Here is a 25,103-nt window from a genome sequence, read left to right as displayed (position 1 = left end):
GTCTACTTTAAAATGTATAATGGATTCCAGCTGTATCCCCTGGTTGTGACATGGACTGTCAAAAATACGTTTTAAAACTGAAGATTGTCCATAAAAATTTAACGTATTTGCTTTTTTTTTATTTTAGTAAAAACTGCACTTATTTAATTTTGATTCTAACCCAAAACGTTTGTCGTAAAATCCGATACAAGGTAATCAGAGTGTCTCAGGGCAGAGTGTATGTTAGACTACAGAATGAATCACTCCACTGTGCCCATGGGATCGGAGATTATTGTGTCGAGATAGCTACGGCATTTGTTTTTATTTAGGATCAGCTTTTTATGGAAACAATTACATTACTGAGTGAATCATCTTGGGACTCTATTTATACATCATTATATCGATGACCCTGGTAATCATAGGATGGTTTATGCAATTGAATCAATTTTTTTCTCAATAATTTCAAAACAGTTATTTCACTATTACAGTAGAAATATTTGCAATGTTATTGCAGCATTTAAACTTATCGGCATTTTTTTTGTGACTAACTTTTATTGGATGATTGTCAGAAAAGACACAATGGACCTAATATTTCAGTTAGGATAATTAGCGCGAGCATGTTATTTGAAAAAAGTTATAGTTAGTTAGGTATAAGACTTAAGATAAGATAACTTTATTTCCAACAGAGGATACATTGTGGAGAAAATCAGCACAATGATTAGCACAAACAATATTTATATTTCGTATTGCAACAATGGTTTCACTACTGCACCCGATAAAAAATCTACTTAGTATTATATTCGATAAATTGCAAGATCGACATTATATATATTTAAAGTTCAGTTAACCTAAAAGCACTAAAATGGCATCGTCTGCATTAATTTTCTTAATCTGTTTTTACAAACCTTAACATAAAAAGGGTTGCACTTTAACCATTAAACATCTTTTCAAGGATATCCATACACACATATATATATAAATACATTTGGATAAAAAAATGTTTTAGATTCTTAAGATTCCTGGCAGGATAAGGGTGTAACAAATGGTATGGCTGTCAGTCAAGTATCTAAACAGCAGGCTTATGATGTAATTTGGTTCATGAACAAAACATATAACGCTATAATCATCTTTCCATCACAGAATAGAAAACTGACTTTTGATTCCCAGTTGATTGTCAAAGCACGTGAAATGACTTGATTGCATGCTGTAACGAATGTTTGTGTTTACATTGTGAATACTTGTGGGACGAAATATTAACTACAACAGAACTGAATGTTAAACCAGGTTGAATAAGACATTATCTTGATATACCCTGAGAGTACTCACTATAATTACTGTAACTTACATGTTTACGACCTTGTCATCTTAAAACTTTGGGGTTAAAATGGACATATTTTTTCACAATAATTTGCCGTTACGTAGTTTCCCCATTTGTGAGACTAATTGTATTAAGTACGTGACCATTGCACTTTTTATTTTAATATTTCTCAAATATGTATATCATCAGCTGAAAATAAGTTTGCATATGATAATTGAGTCATTGTGTGTTCAAGTTTTAATTATATTTTGAATATGAATTGAGGCATAACCTTTTCAGTGACTAGTTATCCCAAGCTCTCAGTAGTTTGACATTCAAATTTCCATGTATTAAGTGCACCTACATAACACTTGTGGGCTTGGATATACCTTCGTTTATGTATGTTCGCCAAACACACATTTACCCTTACTTCTAAATCTATATAGATTTGAATACAAACCTCAAAACTTTAATAACAATCTAATTTTTAAATTTAAATCTGACCTTTCACAGAAAAATGATTTTAATAGCTCTAAAATAAGCTAGTTTGATATATAATATTAGCCGCTTTTGTTATATCAGTGAATAGTTTTCTAACCTCATCAAACTTGCAAAAGTTATTGAAACATTTCACTACCTCCCAACACGTTAAACCACATAAAGTAACAGAAAAAATCAAGATATTAATGCACTATTACAAATGTTAAGCTCTTGACTTTGGTACTCTGTACTTAAGAATAAAACTATATTCTTAAATTAAACATTTTAAGTGCTGCCAATTAAATAAAACAAATATTTTTTTCAAAATTTTAATTGTTTCCCACCTTCAAGATAAAAACTTTACAATGTCATCCGACATTATTTTTCAAGATGGAGATATTTTACACTCCCATTTTCACTGAGAAAGAATCTGATCTAAGTTATCTTTCGATTGAAACTATTTTTCAAAAGGCGTTTAACAGCGACTGAATCTGAAGAATTTTGATAAACTGAGTCACAATGCAATGAACTGACGAAGTGATTGTTTTAGTTCCATTGCATCTGATTCAGCTCGTCAGATTGGAAATGTTATAAGGTCTGTAAAGATAGGGATTGATCTGTATATTATAAATAATAAATGTACGTCTGTCTGTGTTAGAGTAAAGTACCGGTTACTTCATTCCCTGGCGTATTAGCTTTATTGACAAGTTATCATTTATATGTATGTGTAATGTTATTTCTTTGACCTTATGCTGTCATTTTCGTACATTTTTGTAGAATCAATAAAATAAGATATTTGTGTAACAATATATAAATATTCATACATTGTGTTGATATAATAGTGTCCATCATATAGTTCAGTCTTGCTTATAAAAAACTTAATCACAATGACTGCCGTTCGATTTTGCTTTGTCATCGCAAAATAAACTGGATGTGCACAGGTTTTCACGACAGCCTCTTCAAATACTTAAACATATTCGATATAAAGCTATAAATGCAGTCAAAAACAATGTTTTCACTGGTGTAATTGTGATAAGCAGTTTTTGCATTCATCATTAATTAAAAAATACGTATGTTCTAGAAAAGAAAGGGTAACAAAAATACAAAGCTTAGCGTATATTCCAACGATCTTAAATACTTTTTTTTTTTTTTTATTACTTACATTTGGTATTGTACACTTTTTTTAAAACACAAATAGATATGCATTGAAATGTATATTACGTTTTTTGTGTGTGTTATATTGATATGCATTCTACCATTAAAAGTTTCTATGAAGAGTTTTATTGTTTATCTTGTACACTCTGACATTGCAAGTTTCTATGTAGAGTTTTATAGTCGAAGTTTCACATGCTGCCATTGTAAGTTTCTATGTAGAGTTTTATTGTGGAAGTTTCACGTGCTGCCAATATAAGTTTCTATGACGAGTCTTATTGTCGAAGTTTCACGAGCTGCCATTGTAAGCTTCTATGGAGAGTTTTATTGTCGAAGTTTCACATGCTGCGATTGTACGTTTCTATGTAGAGTTTCATTGCCGAAGTTTCACATTCCATCATTATAAGTTTCTATGAAGAGTTTTATTGTTTATCTTACAGTAGTCCTAGTCACTGGAGCCACTGGCTTTATTGCTTCACATATTGTTAAACAATTACAAGAGGATGGCTATCAAGTGAGGGGGACAGTGAGGAGTTTACAGGACGAGGAAAAGGTCAAACGTCTCAATGAACTCTGTCCAGAGGCGGAACATAAACTTGAAATAGTTGAAGCAGATCTCACAAAGCCAGAATCATGGGAGGCGTAAGTACAGTCATTAAGTTGTTGAAGGTTTAACAATAAGAGACACTAATATAAATTCAACTGTCTGTTAGATGAGGAAAAAGAACCCGGCTAAATAAATGTCAATTCTCTAAACTGCATTGCAATCTAATCTAATAATTGTCAAAATTTAATATGTTTATTCTTTTTTTATTTTACGTTTTATGTGTGTGTGGGGGAGGCAGAAAGTAATTTCATTAGGGTTGTTTGTTGGTTTGACATTAGCACATAGAAAATGTGGTAGTCATAAGTTACATATTTTAACAGATTCAAGCACTCAGAAAAACGTCAACTATGTTAGATCAAAGAGTCTAATAACAATTTCAGAAAGAAGAAAGATAAGGTTGTGTAATTAATTCAATACATTAACCCATTTAACAAGTCCTTATGATATAAGATGTAGACACTCTCCGTCCTTGTCTCTTTCTTAACCTACGAGTGTTTTGAATTATGAAGTTGTATAAAAATAAGAAGCTGTGTTCATTTTATCATTTCTGATTCAAATAATTACAAAATAATTCCACATGTGTTTCCTATCTGTATTGTTTATCTATCAACAGTAATAACATTTTTCGTATGTTTCAGGGCCGTCAAAGACGTAAAGAATGTTATACACGTTGCAAGTCCGTTCCCAGCACAAAGTCCAAAGGATGAAAACGAGATTGTTCAGCCTGCTGTCGAAGGAACTCAAGCCGTTCTTAAAGCATGTGTCCAAGCAAAATCCGTCAAACGTGTAGTTATAACAAGTTCATGTGTTGCTGTTGGATGTAGGTTTTCGGCTTTATATTTGTATTTTTTCAACATTTGATTCTATATAATATAGGAGAATTTTGAGTATTCTAACGCTGAATTCGATATATCAACACGAACTGTACCGTCCTTTATATTTATAAATACATAAAAGTTATCAGTCAAGGATAGAATTTCCACGATTGTTTTCTTCTGATAAAAAACGATAAATACTGGAATAGACACACAGATTGGTACAAATTCTTTATAATCCACTCACACTTAAGTTGCATCAGTATAGTACCTTCGTTAGAATTATATTTACTTTCATAAGCCTAATAATTCTATGCTTTGCGTGTGTTATGTGCGTGTAGACATTTTTCCCCATGAAATAATACAAGGTATCCACTCTTATCAATTGCATGCAGTTTCATTTCTATCTAAATATCTTAACAAATGAATTAATAAAAACAAAATCCAAGGTTCATATGTGGCAGCTTACATAATAGAGCCAATAATTTTCCTACTATTTTGTTCTAATTTGATTTTTTCTTTCAATATTTGTATAATGAAACGGAACATATTTTACAGGGGGTCCAGCAGCGTTAGCAGCCGATCCAAACAAAGTATTTACAGAAGAAGATTGGACAGATCCAGAGAAATTAGATGCCTATGGTAAAAGTAAAACTTTAGCAGAAAAAGCAGCCTGGGACTATGTAAAAGAACTACCAGGTAAACATAGTTTTATGTATATGGGACAACACAACGAATAAACATTTAAGTACTTGATAACGGGATATAAGACAACTGCATAGTTGGAATCAATTTCTTATAATAATGAACCATCTTCTTACGGATTTCGGCAATACTTTATTTAAAATTTTGACCGAAAATACTGTGAACAAATCTATACTTCTCGTGTCGCCTCTTGTTAATATTAGATAGGTTTTGAATTTGTATGTTTCAACATCTATACAGCTTTTTGTTAGGATGCAGTGATATTTCTATTATTTTGAATTAGACATACTGTCATTTCTTTTTTTCTTTTTTCTTCTTAAGGTTTCGGTGCAATGTTTTATTATCAGTTTTTGTTTTTACATTTGCTTAGTTTCTGTGTGTTATTATCTGTTTTAATAGAATCAAAATTTTTGCTTCCTCCCTCTGCATATTTTTTCGCTTTTATAAACCCTAATAGTATCTTTGCCTTCTAACATATAATGGTTCATTTCAGATGAAGACAAAATAGAACTAGCAGTAATAAATCCAGCTTATGTGATGGGTCCCGTTATAAATGGATCACAATGTACAAGCCTAGAGGTTTGTAATTGTGAAATGATAGTTCAGATATAGAATTATTCTACATTTATTGCTATATATAGTTCACATATAGGAATAATTCTACTTTCATTCAAAATGTCACATTTTCTCCAGAGTATTTGTTGACTATTTGATATTAACCAAATAACATTGGTATTTTCACAATCCATTACTAATATGAACACAATTGTAATCTAGAATCAACAATTATTAATTATGACACCATACAGTTCCAAAACAATAATTCCTATTCGTTGTGCGCAAAATTATTATCAATAGAAATCAGATCTGGAAAATAGAACATTGCATATCAAAATGAAAAAGTAAACTGTTGAAGGAAAAATCATTATATGGATGAACCGAAATTCTAGCTGAATAAAAAAAATATAATGAAACGTTTTTGAAAATCAAACATAATTTTAATGAGTTTATTAATAGAATATAATTCAAGTAACAAATGATCAATGGATTTATTATTGTACAATGTTATAAGATACAATATATACGTTTGGATACGATATTAATGCACATATTATCAATGTTTGCCTTTACTCCTTACATGAAATATTTTAGATTGTAAAAAGACTTTTGGAAAGAGAAAAACCCTTCTGTGCTAAACTTAACTTCGCAGTGGTCGATGTAAGAGACGTGGCTGCTGCCCATATTAAAGCCATGACACTAGAAGAAGCAGCAGGTAAGTTCCATATATATATTCATATTTTTTTCTATAAAAGGGACATGGTTTGGTTGAAAACCGATCTTGTAGAATACTAAAATAATATCTTTGCGGCTGTTTTTCGAACTTGACATTGACCTACAGGTTTTGAACGCCGAGCTTACGAGCTCATATGTAATGCGTTATTGGTGGCCTCTAACATCAACTTAAGAAGTGATAAGATCTGTACAGCCTTTGAACGCCGAGCTTACGAGCTCATATGTAATGCGTTATTGGTGGCCTCTAACATCAACTTAAGAAGTGATAAGATCTGTACAGCCTTTGAACGCCGAGCTTACGAGCTCATATGTAATGCGTTATTGGTGGTAACATCGTTTTCAGAAGTGACAAGATCTGTACAGCCTTTGAACGCCGAGCTTACGAGCTCATATGTAAGACGTTATTGGTGGCCTCTAACATCAACTTAAGAAGTGATAAGATATGTACAGCCTTTGAACGCCGAGTTTACGAGCTCATATGTAATGCGTTATTGGTGGTAACATCGTTTTCAGAAGTGACAAGATCTGTACAGCCTTTGAACGCCGAGCTTACGAGCTCATATGTAAGACGTTATTGGTGGCCTCTAACATCAACTTAAGAAGTGATAAGATCTGTACAGCCTCTAATGACGACTTAAGAAATGACAATCTTTGATATTCATTGATAAACGAAAAAAATGTTTTAGAAGATACATTTGCCTAATTGGTTAATTACAAGTATATCAAATAACAAACGAAGCCTTATTGCAAATTCTTTCAAGTTTTAACACATTACATTTACGTCCAAAAATAGTATGAGAGGGGATCAAAATGATATATATGTAGATCGTCATATTACTTTTGAAATTCATGACAGTATTTGTGATTAAAAAGTTACTTTTAATATGATTTAATTTTTAAGTGGGATAAGAACGTTAGAATTACACGACTATATTTCAATTAGTCATAGATTATTGACACTGTCTGAAACTTTATATCAATTACCCTTATATGTTACAGTATCAACAACTTTTTCTTGCTACATTTTTAGTATGTCTAGGAAAAGTATGATGGGTCTTACGAAGACGAAACGTGCGTCTGGCGTATCAAATTATAAGCCTGGTACTTTTGATAACTAATAACATTTGAAACAGGGATGAATCAAGGCTAATAATTCCATTCATTTACTAAAACATTAAACATAATAATCCACTGAAAAATGGAACGGGTACTGAACTATAAATAATCACCTCTTTCAAACACAATTAGTCAAAAGAGAGATTGTTTAATGCCCACCAATACTGTCTTCAAAAGGCATTATTTCTGGTAAAACCTGATGCATATGGATACACGGAATGGAGAACGGGTTAACTTCCAATGAGACAGCAAGCACAATAAAGGAAGAATATGGGCGGCCTCTATTCCTCGTTGATGCCTTTATCGAATATCACTATTCAACAGTTTTCCAGGCCATGACCAAAACAAACGACGACTGCAAAAGAGGGACGAAAGATACCAAAGGGACAGTCAAACTCGTAAATCTAAAACAAACTGACAACGTGTAGAGCATGAAATGCACCACGCACGGATTCGGAGTTAAATTTTTGTGAGATTTCTGTGTTTCGATCCTTTGTTTTGTTCGAATGTTGTGTGGGCTGTTCATTGTTCTGTCTTTTCTCTGTTATTTATTCTATTTCAGAATCAACGATTAAACAGCAGTTGATTATATCAGTAATTATCTTCAGAAAAAGTGGAATTTCCAAACCGTATTTTCACTTAGTATCCATGCAAAAGTAATGACAAACTGCGTTCTTTTAGTGAATTTAATAAACACAGTTTGTCATTACTTCTGCATCACTTATAATGATAATTATTCCTAAAATCTGCCTATAATATAGGATCAATTTACCGAATTTAGAAAAGAAACAAAGAATGTAATCAACTATAAAAAAACGATGGTATAATTTACCGTTATATTGATGCGTAATATTTTGGTATTTATTTTTAGGTAAAAGACACCTGATTGTCAACCAGAATATTTGGATGAAAGAAATAGCTCAGATTCTAGCTAAAGAATTCAAACCACAAGGTATACAATACTCTTCAAACTTTGTAGATCTTTGCAGTTATACAGAGAGTCGTCGCGTTTCTGATAACGTCCACCAATATTCCTGTTATGTTATTTTTTGTTATCAAAATTATTGAAAGAATATACAATTGTTTCCACATTTAAATCTTTTATAAAGAAAGTAATAATATCTGTACCATTCTTTATGTCGGCTATCAGCATTGAAAAATAGAAATGCAATGTACTTTCAGAACTAAGAAAAGGCATAATTTTTATATTTTAGGATACAATGTTCCAACTGCAAATTGTCCTAACCCAATTTTGTGGATGACAAGCTTGTTTGATAGAACCATTAAGATGATTTTACCAAATATTGGCAAAGTGTACAAATTTGACAATTCTAGGGTAAGTTCTTTTTCCCTTTAGTTGTAATATTCATTAGTTTACTCATATTCATGATTACATATTTGGTAACTAGTATTACAAATTTTGTATTCATATTGGGTATTTGTTTGAAAATATAAAAAAAGTGTCAACAAAAACAAAGTTTCCTGGTTATTGTAAGACAGCAAATGCCTCCACTTCCACATTATAAGATAAACATAATTTCATTGCATTTAACATTTTAACATGTTAGAAACTATGGATCAAATAAGGCTATTATGTCTCATTTTGAAATAAATATCACCAGACATGATTTAATAATGTACCGTGCGTAATTGACAAATCATGTAGTTGTGAACTTTGTCTGTCAAAAAGATCAATTTTGAAATCAGATGTGTGAAATTTACTGGTAAGCAATTCCTCAACTCATTGTAAAAATATTTACGACCTGTAATTCTGCATTTTTAAGTGCAAGTAACAGCTCACATACCAAATAAGTGAAACAATTAAAAAAAAATCCCATTCTCTTTTCCTCGTTTGTGACATAACCGAAGTCGAATCATTCACCGATTTTCAAATGCATGAATAAAGGCAACAGTAGTATACCGCTGTTCAGTAGTCATACAATTCTTTTAGGCATAAAAATATCTTGGTTTAAAAAAATTTAAAACGAAAACCGAGGGAAACACATCAGCTATAAGAGGAAAACAACGGAACAACAGAAACACTGAATTACAACAAAAGCAAACGCAAACATACATAAAAACGAGTAATACGACTGGTGTCACATGTCGCGCAGTAACTATTTACTTTTCTGGAGCACCCAAGTATACTGCCTGTTTGTTTCATGTTGCACAGTAACTGATTACCTTTCTGGACAGCCCAAGTACACTGCCTGTTGGTTTCGTTTTGCTCAGTAACTATTAACCTTTCTGGAACACCCGAGTACACGGCTTGCTGGTTTCATTTTGCTCAGAAACTATTTATCTTTCTGGAACACACGAGTACACTGCCTGCTGGTTTCATTTTGATCAGGAACTCTTTATCTTTCTGGAACACCCGAGCACCCTGCTCGTTTGGTTTATCTTACTCACTAACTATCTTCGTTTATGTACGTTTATTTTTGGCAATGATGTTGTCAGTATTTTATTGGACATGGTATTAATCCCCGGTATATTCTTTTTTATATACTTGATAAGATGATCACATTTTCATATACATTGAAAGTATTGTAAAAAACGACAACATCTATAAAAAATATTTTTGTTTGCATTCCTATAAAGAGTGTTCTACTATGAAAGCTTTTATACAAGTTTAACAATTATAGTTTACAATCATTTATGTTTCGTTGGAAACATATTCTCCGGTTCTATTTGTTCAATATCCCCTTTTCACATTGAGTTCACCAAATTAGATCTATAGGCTATATATTCTAAATTGAAAGTCAAAATGAAAAGAAAAAAATCTATATGCAAAAAATAGTCAACGATTTAATGCAAAGTATTGCAATCTGCTCTTACAACTTAATTATGTACATGTATTGACGTATTGTTATATATTTGAGGTTCTTTTGCTTTGTTGAGAAAGTCATTTCTAATTTTCATTTAAATGATTGGAACACCTGCCTAACGTAACAAATAAAATTACTTTGACCGCCACAGGAGATGAAAATTTGCATATCAAAGGTTGGGTTTTTTGCTCGCTTTGAAATTCAATAAACTCTATTCAAAAGTATTTATATGTGCGTACACTTTGTTATTTTTTAACAGTTGGTATTTCATTCTTTTGCTTCATCAAACCAATTCTGGTGACTTTCGAACATTTCATACGGTATTGCTTTAGCTAAAGAAAGTTCATAATATTTACTAATAGAATAATTGTTTCATGTGATGCCTGGGCACCTACTTTTGATATCAATTGGCCTTTTTGAGTTTTAAGGTTTTAAAATATTGTTTGGTTGCAGTCTAGTAATCCTGCAATTACTTTTATTTACAATCTTATTGTTAAAGCAGAGTCGTTGTGGATATCTGACCACAGACTGTTGTTAGTAGGAAATTGATTTGACGAGATGATTCATTCATTGACAAATCATATCATATTAATGTAATAGAAAGGAAAGATGAAAAAGCATGGCCATCTTCAGCTGTTTAAGTTGTCACTAATAGGGATGAAACTTAATCCACAAAACACAGCAGATGTTTCATCATCAATGCCACAGTGTATTAAAATGAAGTCAGTACATTGGTATAAACATATGGCATCATAAAAAAAAATCAAAATAATACATTATATTTATGGCCATTCACTAAAATTGTCAGATGTAATCATTATAAAAGCAAAAAATGTACAGCTAATGCAGGTTATTGGAATTTTCCACATATTTTATCGTTTGTGTATCTTCTTTTTTTTTACATAGATTTTATAATAATATTTCTTATAGGAAATCAAATAAAATCTCCTTATTTATTGAGTTGTTTTATCTATAGATGAAAGATGTATTAGGAATTACCCCCAAAGAAATAAAAGAGACACTGATTGATATGGCATACAGTCTGATAGAAGTAGGTCTGGTAAAGAAAACTAAGAAATACAAGGGTCCAAACGCTGGTACTGAAGGAGAAGAAGAAGAGAAAAAGGAGGAAGAAGAAAAGAAAGAAGGCGAGGACGAAAAACCAAAGGAAAATGGTGACGTAAAAGAGGGTGGAGAGGAAGATGATCTTAAAAAGGAAGAAACCAAAGAAGACCAGAAGATCGAAGATGTAAAGGATGAGGAGAAAAAAGAAGAAAAAGAACCGGAAGAAAAGTCTGAGGAGAAAAAAGAAGAGAAACCAGCAGAGGAAAAAGCAGATGAAGGTTCAACAGAGGAGAAAAAGGAGTAACACATTCATATAATTATATTTTTGACATTATTCAAAGGACAAAGTAAGCATGGATGTTCATTATTTATCATGTACTTGTATATTTATTAATTTATTCATTTCTAAGAAGGAATGCTGTGTACGAATCTAATTCATGTTTAAGCATAATAAACAACAATACTTATGTTTCAGATACATATTTGTATTGTTTAGGACTTATGCCAATGGCATTTCTCCGTACAATTTATGAAAAATTATCTGTTAAGTTTTTTTACATGTGATATTTTGTCGGAAAATCCAAACAGTATTACAAAGTATAATAGGGAACTTAAAAATGCTTATCAAAGTCACACTTTAGTGTATTAATAAAGTGCAAACATGAATTTTAGTTACTGGTAGGGAAAATTAAAAAGAATTTCTGTAGAAAAAAGTAATGCACATGATAAATTTTGAGCTACATTATTGATGAAGGTTGTATTTTTTAGGAGCTGTATGTGTTACTATGTGAGATCAAATCATTCTTAAATCCATTTACATTATTTTGAATTTCTTCCATTTGTCTTTGTTTTCTTTGTTTTATATACTAAAGATCTTCTCGCAAGATATATTGGACCAAAAACTTTTTGATAGAACTTGCGATGAAATGTGTAATTGATTATTACTACTATGTATGTACATGTAGATTTTGAACCAATATCTACTGAGAACAGAATGAATCAGTAAAATTGGAATGTGAAAGGAGGTAAATATTGAAAAAGAATTATGCTAGTATTATGATATGAAGACTGAATACAGATAGATAAGTACAACATAAAGTCTATTCTGATAATATATACACCGCCTAGTAGTAAACTCAATGTTAGTAGAATTCTTTTGTATATGATCTTAAAGACGGATTCCGTCAAGCAAGAACTCGACAAAAGTTGTTCATCATGGTTTATTGTTTTCTGTTGAGTTGTGTTAATGCTTAAAGTGTTAAGTGAGATCCATGTACTATCATTAGGAAATGTTAAAGGAGACAGTTCATAGATTTACACTCAATTTAGTATGCGTGAATTTTAATGTTAGTATGAAGTTCACATAATCTGGAGGAGTTGGTGAAATTTGTGAATGTTCCTTTACATTTTTCTAATAAAATTTTATAAATATTTTTATTTGTCACTTTTTGATATGATATATAGTTATACATTTATTTTCATTCATCACCAAGTATGGTCATCATTTCGAAAGTGCTGCAAATGGTTGTCATGACAACATTAAATGCTTTTTAAAAGTTTTGCCTAAATTATTACATTTTGGCATTTTATAATTGAATTAGTTTGTATTTACAAAAAATCTTTTTTACTTTATTTTCTAATATATTTATATATAAAGACAATTTTAATATACCATATTTTAAAATATTTTATTTTCATTATTATTGCTTTTAAAAAAATCAGTGCCTAACTTTCTTTCATTTCTGAAATGTGTTTGCTATAATAACTATCTATAACAATAGGATGTATAGACATCTCAAGCAATTGTGTAGTTCATCTCTAGTCTCAATAAAACAATTCCAATTCAAGAATAAACGTTCTTGTAGTAATAGCTCTAACTCTTGTCTGTAATATTTTCTCTCTTGTGATAATACTCATGAACTGTGCAATATTTATATTCCAATATTATATATAAATTACATGAATATTAGTATAATACTTGTAGTTTTATAGGGTTTGAAATATAATTGCAAAATAGTTCAGACATTCACTTTATCTAATAAATGAGACATTAAGGTTTTTATATCAAATATGTTTTGGGGATTCTCATAAGTTGTGAATTGCCTAACTTAGAACGGTAGGAATGTGCATCTGTGAAAAATCGAATAAAAAGTAGAAAAGCCTCCAGTTAGAATGCAAAAGTGTATCACTACTTTATATATTTCATTTAATAAGACAATAATAGTAGTACGAATTTTTCATATTGTAAAAATTCTATTGAGTGGAAAGACACTAAAAACACATTTCACAGAGAGTTCAAGGAACTAGATTTAGATAATGAATCGTATGCCTTAAGATGTTGTTGATAAAGACACGTTGAAATATAGACCATAAAGAATTTGAAGCATTTTGTTACCCAAACTTTCTATGATAAAATTTAGAGATAATATTATGTTAGATACTAGTTATGTAGAAAAATGCACTTTTTATATGATTTGCACATGTAGTTTTCATTGCTTTGATGCCAAAATACACATAAGAAATGAAATGATATTGATTTTTATTGAAAAGTATAAAATTGCTTTGAGTAGATCATAGCATGCACACATTGTTACATTAATGTATATGATACATTTTCATTGTATTTAATTGCAAACAATATTTATGTGATGTAGTTGTTATGAATATGCAAAATGTTGCATTATACAAATACAAAATTTAGTAGTATGTATAATCATTTAGTCGCTGTTATAAACTAGTCAATATTGCCCGATATTTATTGTTTATTTTACATCTTAATGCACATATTACAATATATCATTTGTATATCTCCTAGAGGGTTAATTGCACATGCAAATACTTAGCAAGTTAAGAAAATTATCTTGGAATATATAAATCAGTTTAAAAAAGTTGGGGTTTAATTTCCAGAGGACAAAGAAAACTGTTGATAAAAACTAGATGCGTAGATAAAAAATAGTCTTACTATGTTTTAATTTTGGTAACCTCACTAAATAAATGAATTTCGAAAAATAAGTTCATTTCAGTAATATGCACACAAAATATTCTGACAAGTTCCACTCCTTACACCGCCACATATGTTATTAATGTGTTTCTTTGTAACTGACACAAAAAGAACATTGTCACATTTATTTGATACACAATTGTCCGTCTTCTTATATATTCATAATATGTATTACTTTATTGATATTGTATCAAACTTCATTATAAAGGATGAAAAATATAAATTAGATATTCTCATAACCCTCACATCAAGTTTGTTGTTCATATGAGAAGAATAAACTCAACAATTCAAATATGACAATAAAACACAGTTTTGAAATATGAAAAATACTGGAAACTTGATATTAATCTCTAATGGGAGTAATTTGGTTTAGTGATTAACTTTGCTGTCTGCCGTCTAGTTTTTCTCTGTTTTATACAAAATTTCCAATAAACGTAGCTGTATTTTTTATTTTGTGAAATTATATGATAGCAAAATGTAATAAAGTCCAAATAAAAAAATAAAATGTATGAAAACATTGAAATATCTCGATTGATGACAGCAGACAAATTAATTAGAAAATTAACTTGTACGATACCATTTGTGTATTCCAAACTTAGTTATATTAAACCCTTAAAGCTGTTTGTTAATCAATAATATGATATATGTAAACGTTTCTTTTGCTTGAGAGTAGACTTCATTATTGGTACCTAATTTGCTTGACAATGCATTGCTGGATATCATTATTGTCTGCTCAAAACTACTTATTGTGCATTTTCTGTGAAGAAAAATAAAATTTGTAAAAGAAAGATATTTTATGTTGTTTGTTCGTACACATTTGAAAAAAATCTAAGCACTTAAATAAATACTCCTAGACATGCCTTCCCTTTATACGTATATAGTGTTTAATGACCAAATTCTGAAGGAGGCCGTGTTGTGTCCCAAAAAAATAACGTTCTAAGATGGAGAACATTGAAGGTAAAACAATATTTATATTATTAGAATGGGAAACTATTTGTCCACAGCAAATGGCCGACTTTTTGATGTCCGTATATGAATAATGGCAACAGTAGTATACCGGTGTTCAAAAGTAAAAAATCGATTGAGAGAAAACAAATCAGGATTACAAACTAACACACAGGAAAACACATCAACTATAAGAGGAAAACAAAGGAACAACAGGAATACTAAAGTGCAACAAAAACATACGCCAACATTTATATGATGCAGAATTCACACACACAAAATTTTAAAACCAAAAGGAAAATAACTTGCAAAGTTCTTTAATTTCACTCTCAAATGTATTGGCGATTTTGTGTCACTTATTATGACACACTTCAATAAATGCTTACCTTTCATATCCCGTGGATTCATGTTATTTCTTTGGTAAAAATTTTCGTGGATTGAGAAAAATGTGTTTTTATGGATCTTTTATATTGGGGGTTTTACAAATATAAAAAAAGAAGATGGAGTAAGATTGCCAATGAGACAAATGTCCACAACAGACCAAAATGACACAGGAATTAACATTTATAGGTCACCGTACGCCCCTTAACAATGAGCAAAACCTATACCGCATAGTCGGCTATAAAAGGCCCCGAAATGACAATGTAAAACAATTCAAACGAGAAACTAACGGCATTATTTATATAAAACAAAATTAACGAAAAAAATATGTAACACATAAACAAACGACAACCACTGAATTACAGGTTCATGACTTGGGACAGGCATATACATACATAATGTGGCGGGGTTAAACATGTAAGCGGGACCCCACCCCTAACCTGGGACAGTGGTTTAACAGTACAACATAAGAACGAACTATAAAAATCAGTTGAAAAGGCTTAACTTATCAGATGGACAAAAATAAAAAGTCTATATATGTATTAATATACATATGTATGGTAAATGTTTTCCTTGTTGAACAATCAAATTTGCTGTATACCTTTTCTCACGAAAATCGGTACCAAACTACTTTTAATGAATACACATTATCCAAATGATTTTGATATTAAGCCTTCTACTGAAAGTAGACTACTTGCCCGATTTGACATTTTCCTTAAAACTGACATATACGGACGACTTCAAACTAGAATCAATATAAAAATAGATTTAAACTTTCAAACTTTCAATTTCCAAGCAGTAACATAACCTCTTCGCCAAAGTATGGCGATTACATATCTATAAATATATCCAAGTTAATAAATTACATTCGTGAGTAATCACACTGTATACAGACTTCAGAAAAAGATGCTCGCTCCTTGCACAAAAATGATCTGATAGAGTCATGAAGGAAAAAGACTGAAATCGCATTACACAATGTTGACAGTTACCATAACGAATTGATTGAACGATACAATGTGTCGTTGTCTCAACTATTAAACAAAATAATTTCAAGTATAGTCGTCTGATCTGTAATTCTTCCGATTGAATTCTACTCACGATTTAGTTCGCATGGTGGGTGATGCATGCTTACTTTGGAAATGCGTTGGGCTTCAATCTTTTTTGTTGTTTAGGCGATTTCATCAGTTTTTTTTTTGTGCCTCTTCCTTGTCGATTTGCGAGATTTAAACTACTGTTGCCTATTACAGTGATATCTGTCAGACAAACTTTCTTAACGCTTTTTTATTTAGGAATGTGAGTAACATGATTAACATGAGTTATTATGTATGAACATTTTGCATCTGAAAAAAAAACATTGAATTCACACATGAAGGCCACGATTAAAAAGTATATAATTCATTGAACAATGTGGTACATTTAAGTCACAATGTGTAAAAGTAATCAATTTTAGGTCAAAGTCCATCCTTCAATATGGAGCGTTAGCTCACACAGAAAAAAGTAAAATCACAAAAATACTGCACTCAGAGGAAAATCTAATCAGAAAGTCCATAATCACATGACAAAATCAAATGACAAAACACATAAAAAACGAATGGACAAAAGAACTGTCATATTCCTGACTTGATACAGGTATTTTCAAATGAAGAAAATGGTGGATTAAACCTAGTACCAGTAACAGCACGCTTTTAAGCGCGCTTTGGAGCCCAAAATAGTAGTTTAAAGCAATTCAAACAGGACAAAACCCATTGTTCGAATCTTTATAAAAAATGAGAAAAAATTATGAACCACACCAATGAACAGGCTCTTGACTTGGAACAGGAGCAGACAAATGCAGCGGGTTTAAACGTTTTTGCTAAATATACATATATCTCGCTACATTGAAGACCTGTTGGTGACCTTCTGCTGTTGTTTTTTCTATGGTCGGATTGTTGTCTCTTTGACACATTCCCCATTTCCATTCTCAATTTTTTAGATATCACATACATTTTTCATTATTCGAACTGATTTTAGGGTTTGATTATATTAAACCACTCTTCAGATTTGAAACATATCTTACAAGAAATAGTAAACGGCCCATATATCATGTTATGTAATATGAGTTGCATAAGTATTCGCAAAGACATTGCTAGTATTACATATATCTCCAGTTTTCGATCAATATTTCTATCTAATAATTTTCATATATAGAACACAATAATATTAAGACGATGGACGACGTAGACATTTCTGATTGTCATTTATCTACTAATTCGTAGTTTTGTCTTCAATTAATTTTTGTTTCTACTGAAGATTATATACATGATAATCATATACTAGTACCATGTTGTTTCAGTTGAAATAATCATATAAAAACCAGGACAATTTTATAGTTGTGTTTACATCACCATAAAATAAAAGCTACATACTTAATAACTAAATTAAAATAAACCAATTATGCTGGTAGCATGTTAGCTTAAATACCGACTAGAAGTGATCCCATGATATTGACTTGATTTTTTTCTATATTGAAATTGTCTTAGGTTTTGATGAGAGTAAACATAAAAGTAACGATGCCAAATGGCTTTGAAAGGATCAAACACAATTGATTAAGGTTTTTCCAAATAACTATAGAAAAAAAAATATTATCAATCTTAATTCGTGATAACAGCTTTAATCCACTGGTTTCTACATTAGGAAAAGCCTGTATCCAGCCAAGAATATGATTTTGCCATTTGGTAAAGAAATTTCCTATTTGAATTTTCCTTGGAGTTCGGTGTTTTTGTTATTCTACTTTTTTCGTTTGTCTAGTACCTGTACCATGATAGATGCAGTTGTTTAGCGCTGTTCAAATCTCATTATCGATTCGGCAGATACAAGTCAAGACAAAAAACATAAACCGAAAGGAATCACGTGAACTCGTCGGCATTGTTAGCGTCTCTTTAATTGATTCAATACCCGCCTAGTGGATGATCACTTTCAAAATATCACAATCTAAAATAAGACACAATCGATGAATTTCGAACAGCTGTTCTGTTTTGTAAAGATTTAAAGAAAACATTTTGCTAGTGAGTTGCGACAGGACAATTCTTATCGGCTAGACAACATTTCAGTCGTTCTACCTCTTAATCCGAAGTTCGTTTAAATTGTAGATGCACGAGTTTATAACGTATTAATTCAGATATGTAAACATCACCAATAAGACAATGGGTTTGTTAATACAGAGAAATAAAAAGTTGACATTGATACCGTATAGCGGGTTATTTTCGCGGGGTGTAAATTTTCGCTTATTTTCGTGGATAGAACAAAACCGCCAAAATAAATTCCGCCAATTTAAAAGTGTACATGCAAAGGTAATGTTAAAAATGTTGAATCCGCCAATATAATAACCGCCAAAATATTTCGTATACCTTATTCAATGAAAATCGCGAAATTTTACACCCGCGAAAATAACCCGCTATACGGTGTTACGAGAGTAAGCACTCACTAAAATGTGAATTATTGAGTGACAGGACAGCATCAATATAGCAAGTAATGAAATAGAAAGATATCTAGAAAGAGTTTTGAGGGCGGTGTTTTGTTTTGTGTTTGAGAAGAGTCTAAATGAATTCTGCTTCATGCTTCATGCGAGTTAAAAAGTTTATCCAGTTGATCATGTTGATAGGTTGCACATTAAGTACACATCTGAATACCGACTGTTTGTTGAATGTCCATCTACCAAACTGAACAAATATGTTGTCCATCAAAAAGTCATTTTTATGACATCATCGCTCTTTATGTTTTACTGAGTCGCAGTTCTTCACAAAGTAAGAGTTTCCATTTCATCTACGATTCCAATTGTAAAACGGAAGACTATACGAAGAAATGTCGAACGTTTTGTATAATTATAAATAAAATTTTTATTTATAAAAGATTTTGGAGTGAATGTCTAAAATGTTTGGCACAATTAATTGACGCTATTATCTGAATATAGTTTGTCACGATATTTCTGAAATATTTATTACTATATGAATAATGTTAATAGAACTTCGAAGCTAATCAAATTGTGTGCGGGTATAATACATTGTAGTTTTTGAATCTGTTCTCGTAACCGGTTTGATGCATTCAGAAAAAAGTGTTTGTGTATTGGTTCAATCTGGTTCGTGCCGATGCAATTTTATGGCATAGTTCTAAACCGTATGGTTCTTTAACCCAAAATTTCTTCCGGTTGATGGATTGGGAAATTCGATATCTCGATCCTTCGATTGATTGATTGATTAGTGGGATGCTTAAAGTTCACTTCGATCTTCTTCTTACAACCTCTAAGTTGCTCAAAGTTAACGATGTACATTATATAATGAAGTCCTATTATTAATAGGTTTGAAAATGAGTTAAATATTTATTTTATCTTTAATTGTTTGGTAATGTCCTGAACAAAGGATTCAGATTTTTGACCCCTTGAATTCGGAATTACAAAATATATACATGATAAATCGGTTATACAACATTATCATTCACATTTACATTCTTTCAAAAATCGACAAAATAGTATAAATTTGAGAGCTTGTCATTTATATATTACAATACAATCTAAGGCTTTAACAACAATTTGGCCTAATAATAATTTGCTTTAAAGAGGGTTTTGTTGTATATTATCTTTTTGAGAAAGGTCTGTTCAAGTGCAAATAATGTGCTTCGATAGAAAATTATGCAACCGGTTTGCAGCTGTATGGATTTAGATTGCACACATCTAACACTTTGATGTGCATGAAATTACCTGCGGTAATAATCATTATTACATGTATGTATTTAAATTGAGCAGGTGTAACTGTCGTCTTAAAATAATGATATTTTTAGTTTTCGCAGATAAGGTAAACAGGATTATACTTTTAAAATAGATTCAAAAGTATTAATGATTACATCATTAAATTGTGTCGGTTGTTATAAAGTTACTAAGCAGCTGGAAAACATGCACATATCTGGAACCTACTTAATGTTTAACATCTATTAAATCCAAAGTGTAGACAGCTAGAGAAAAACAAGGGATGTGTATAACAAACAAAAAGGAAAATGAAAATACATTAAATAAAAGGACCCGTAGCATTTTGGCAAAGTACAACGAAGTCAAAGTGGGCAGGTGTATGTGAAAGGAATTTATGTGGTCTATAAGAGTAATTTATTTATCATCGCCTCGGTAACCGTATTCAAAGAAAACAATAAACGCGGTACAAAATAAAATAGAACTAAAAAAGACATTGGTTAATATTGTACGATACAGTGCACAAGGAAATAAAGTAGCCCAAACAGTCCGCTGATAAATGCATTTAAATCTACTTTTGCGGAATATATAAATCATATATTTATATTTAGTACTGTCTTCACGATGGATTGTACCAACGGGATTGAAAGTCAATCGATTATTATAAGATAGCAAAGGGAAACGTACGATACCTGTTTATTCCTAAGATGGAGTAATCTTAATCGGAAATGGTCCGGATAAAAGCACATGATTGGGAGTATAAAACAAAATGAAATCACAAAAATACTGAACTCCGAGGAAAATTCAATCGGAAATCTTCTTATCACATGGCATAACCAAATGATAAAGCACATCAAACGAATGGACAACAACTTGATGCAGGAGGCATTTTCAAATGTAGAAAACGGTGGACTGAAACTGGTTTTATAGCGCTTGACCTCTCCCTTGTCGGGATAAAAGCACATGATTGAGAGTAAAAAAACAAAATGAAATCACAAAAATACTGAACTCCGAGAAAAATTCAATCGGAAATCTCACGACAGTCTCATCAAATTCCGTTATATTTAAAACTATTCGTGATCAAAACAGACATAATTAGACCGTTGGTTTTCCCGTTTGAATGGTTTTACACTAGTATTTTTTGGGCCCTTCATAGCTTGTTGTTCGGTGTGAGCCAAGGCTCCGTGTTGAAGGCCGTACATTGACATATAATGGTTTACTTTTATAAAGTGTGACTTCGATGGAGAGTTGTCTCATTGGCACTCACACCACATCTTCCTTTATCTATAAGAAATAAAATAGTCAAAATGTGAGTACAACAGTCATCACCGTGATACAATCTAAAAAAAACAATCATTCACAAAAAAGCACAAAAGTATCTATCAAATTAAAAAACAATTCCTTGCTTCGCGTGTCTGACGTCAGAAAATGTAAACGTCACATAAAAATATTTAAAAAATAAACGAAAGCATACACGCATAAAAAAGCAGCCATGATCATCGTCTCATGCAAACTTGTTGTTTCTCATGTTGCCTGAGGAATTGCAACCTTTTTGTGTAAGAAATATTGCATAGTTTATGAACAAACTCAACAGATACCAGGATTTAATGGTGGTGTTGGCGCCAGATGCGCGTTTTGTTTACAACAGACTCATCAGCTAGACAAATGAATCATAAAACAACATCATCGTAAATTGCATTGTTATAAATAAGGTCGTTGTTTTTTTCAATTGAGTTGTTTCCTTTTTTCATGTCAGAGCTTTTATACACAGGGAAAATTCATCTTAAATTCGCGTGAGTTTCAAATGATATTCACGCGAAACTCGCATGAATTCATTTTACATGAGAAGCAAATACATCTAATTTCATGTGAATGTACTGCATGTGAATCTTATGTACAAACTGCAGATATAAATAAAGCAAAGTTTCTTTTCGAGAATGAAAACAAAACATCAATAAAAAGTAAGCATCTGAGGTTGAATCATTGACATTCATAAATCTATTGAGTGAGTTTTATAATTACACAAAGAATTATCAAATTCCAGAAAGCTGATTTATATAACACTGTTGCTTTTTATTACCAACTAATTAAAGGTATATAAGTATGAAAATATTCGTGAAGCAAAAAAAAATCTCAATGTTTGAACAATTGATCATTTTTGTACTAACAAAACTATGTCAATGCTATTTCATTCCGTCCATTGAAAAAAGTAAAATCACAAAAATACTGAACTCCGAGGGAAATTCAAAACGGAAAGTCCTTAATTAAATTGCAAAATCAAATGATAAAACGCATCAAACGAATGGACAACAACTGTCACATTCCTGACTTGGTATAGGCATTTTTAAATGTAAAAAATAGTGGATTGAACCTCTCACTTGTATGAAACTTGAAATTATCAAAACGTAACATTATAAAAAGTTTATGATAGTTAAGGTTGGAATATTATAATGGGAAATTATCATTTTGCTCTTCAACTTCGTACTTTATTTGGCCTTCTAAAATTTTTTTTATTCGAGCGTCACTGATGAGTCGTTTGTAGACGAAACGAGTAATATAATTAAAATATAGATCTCTGATTACATTATACTACAATTTTAGTCCTAATATATATGTTGAGTTTATTTGTAAGGTTACTCTAAAGTGTGAATATGTTCTAAATTGGTCAGACAATGCTTGGCCATGTTGTATGAACATTTGAAACCCTCGGCTTTGCCTTGTGCTTTAAATCTTGACGACAAATGAACAAGTCTTAGCTAACCTTTACAGAAAATTAAAAGAAATTAGATATTATGAAAAATGCCAATTTTCTCTTTGGTAAAGATCACATAAAATTCACGTTCACAGAGGAAGCATCCCATTCTCTCCACATCAAATTTTGACATCGCAATATGTCCATTTAAAATCAGGGTATAATGGTCTCGCTGTTATGATTAGTTTAAAATAATAGTTCAAATTCCAAAGACATACCATACTGAACTCCGAGTAAAATTCAAAATGGAAAGTCCCAAATCAAATGGCTAAATTAAAAGCTCAAACACTTCAAACGAAATTCCTGACTTGGTACAGGCATTTTCTGATGTAGAAAATGTTGGATTAAACATGGTTTTAAAGCTAGTTAAACCTCTCACTTTTCCTAAAATTTCATTATATACGTAAGTTTGACCTCAAACTAGACGAAGTTACATCAAATCCAATAAGTACCTCACTCTAAATAGATATTAACAGATGTCCAAGAAAAGTTGAGTAAGAATCCAGATAGAACTTCTTTTATTCAACCTGTTGTTTTATGAATCTTAAATGTTATATTTTTAGAAATAAAATTAAGTACCCCTATCACTAGTATTAAAGCAGACATAAATCCGTTTCAATTAAGAGTGTCCTTTCATTCAATCTTCAACACATTTAGATAAACATCATTGACACTTGTTGCAACTATCCTAACTTAGTATTCCTGCTTAAATTATATCCAATAAAAATTTGCTTTTTGTGTCAAATTTAGTATTGACTCATTATGGATTGTCATCTCCTTTGCAGTAATACATCTGATTTCATTAAATTTAAAACTTTACCCCTTAAAATATGAAATATGATGTCCAGGTCCGATAACAATTACTAGATGACTAAACTCATCATGAGATATGCATATTTCCATATATTTTTGTGATCTTTACTTCAAGATATAAAAAAAGTTGTAAAATAGTCGGAAATTTTTAATGCCAAAGTGTTTAAGGTTGCTCCGACAATTGATCGATGAATTTAAGGGGATATTGCTGCGACTTTGACAGTCTGGAAAGTTTTTAAAACGTAAGAGCAATTGGTGAATACTTGGAAAATACTGGGTTGTAGGCATAAAAAATCAACAGCAAAAATAATTAATCCACATCTAACAAGGATATTTGATATAAAAATCTAACTCACTCTTGTCATTTTTTTCAAGTTGTAGGTTACGTACCATGATATATAAAATTATCTCTGTATCTTGAAAAGGTGACCTAAAATCCAGCAAATTAAGATATCTTCAAATTTAATTTTAAATTGAGCAAATTAAGAAAATATACTGTACTCTGAGCAAGTATAAACTATATGGTCAAATATGTAGGCTAGGTAATCAAAGAATGACAACTCTGTAAAAAATATTTGAATTATAATAGATTTATATTGCTACTCAAATTATTGATTGAATTATACTTCAACAGGTAACCTTCATCTGTTTAACATCTGCATCCATATATGAAAATAGCAGTCAGCTAGCCTCTATTATAATTTGTCCCAAGTTATTCAAACATTGTCCTTCTATCATTCCTGTATTGACGTCTGAAAAGCATACGACAGTGTGCTTCTTTCTATTGGTTTATTGGGGCCACACAGTTAAGTAGTAAAACAACTGTATCACAAGTCTGTCAACATTGAGGTTGTGAATGAATTCAATTCCTCATGTGGCAGTTGTGATAGGAGTCTTAATTGATTAATATTTTGAATTCAATTCCTCATGTGGCAGTTGTGATAGGAGTCTTAATTGATTAATATTTTAAGTTGTCTTGCCAAGGTCCTTGTTCTCTCCAGGCACTTCAACTTACTCTACCAATAAAAACTCATCACCACAAGATAACCAATAGTACTGAAAGCGTTGTTAAACAACAACCAATCGATCAATCAATCAATAAACTAATCAATCAAATCAATCAATCAACCAATCGATCAATCAATCAATAAATTAATCAATCA

General features: G+C 31.1%; 1 protein-coding gene across 2 annotated transcripts in view; it reads left to right on the top strand.

Annotated features, from left to right (window-relative positions):
- The window catches only part of LOC134711840 (uncharacterized), a 30,869-nt gene extending 15,746 nt beyond the window's left edge, over nt 1-15,123 (top strand). For both annotated transcript variants that reach the window (XM_063572770.1, XM_063572771.1), the window contains exons 2-9: nt 3,349-3,550; nt 4,154-4,335; nt 4,889-5,029; nt 5,529-5,614; nt 6,188-6,308; nt 8,316-8,396; nt 8,659-8,780; nt 11,246-15,123. In XM_063572770.1, coding sequence (XP_063428840.1) covers nt 3,349-3,550; nt 4,154-4,335; nt 4,889-5,029; nt 5,529-5,614; nt 6,188-6,308; nt 8,316-8,396; nt 8,659-8,780; nt 11,246-11,638 — 1,328 coding nt within the window. In that variant the 3' untranslated portion in view covers nt 11,639-15,123. The remainder of the gene's footprint in view (nt 1-3,348; nt 3,551-4,153; nt 4,336-4,888; nt 5,030-5,528; nt 5,615-6,187; nt 6,309-8,315; nt 8,397-8,658; nt 8,781-11,245) is intronic.
- The last annotated feature ends 9,980 nt before the right edge of the window (nt 15,124-25,103 follow it).

The sequence above is a fragment of the Mytilus trossulus genome, chromosome 3 (assembly GCF_036588685.1).
Source record: "Mytilus trossulus isolate FHL-02 chromosome 3, PNRI_Mtr1.1.1.hap1, whole genome shotgun sequence".
In the NCBI taxonomy this organism is placed as follows: domain Eukaryota; kingdom Metazoa; phylum Mollusca; class Bivalvia; order Mytilida; family Mytilidae; genus Mytilus; species Mytilus trossulus.
Note: the sequence above shows the minus strand (reverse complement) of the source record. Positions and strands in the feature narration are given on the sequence as shown.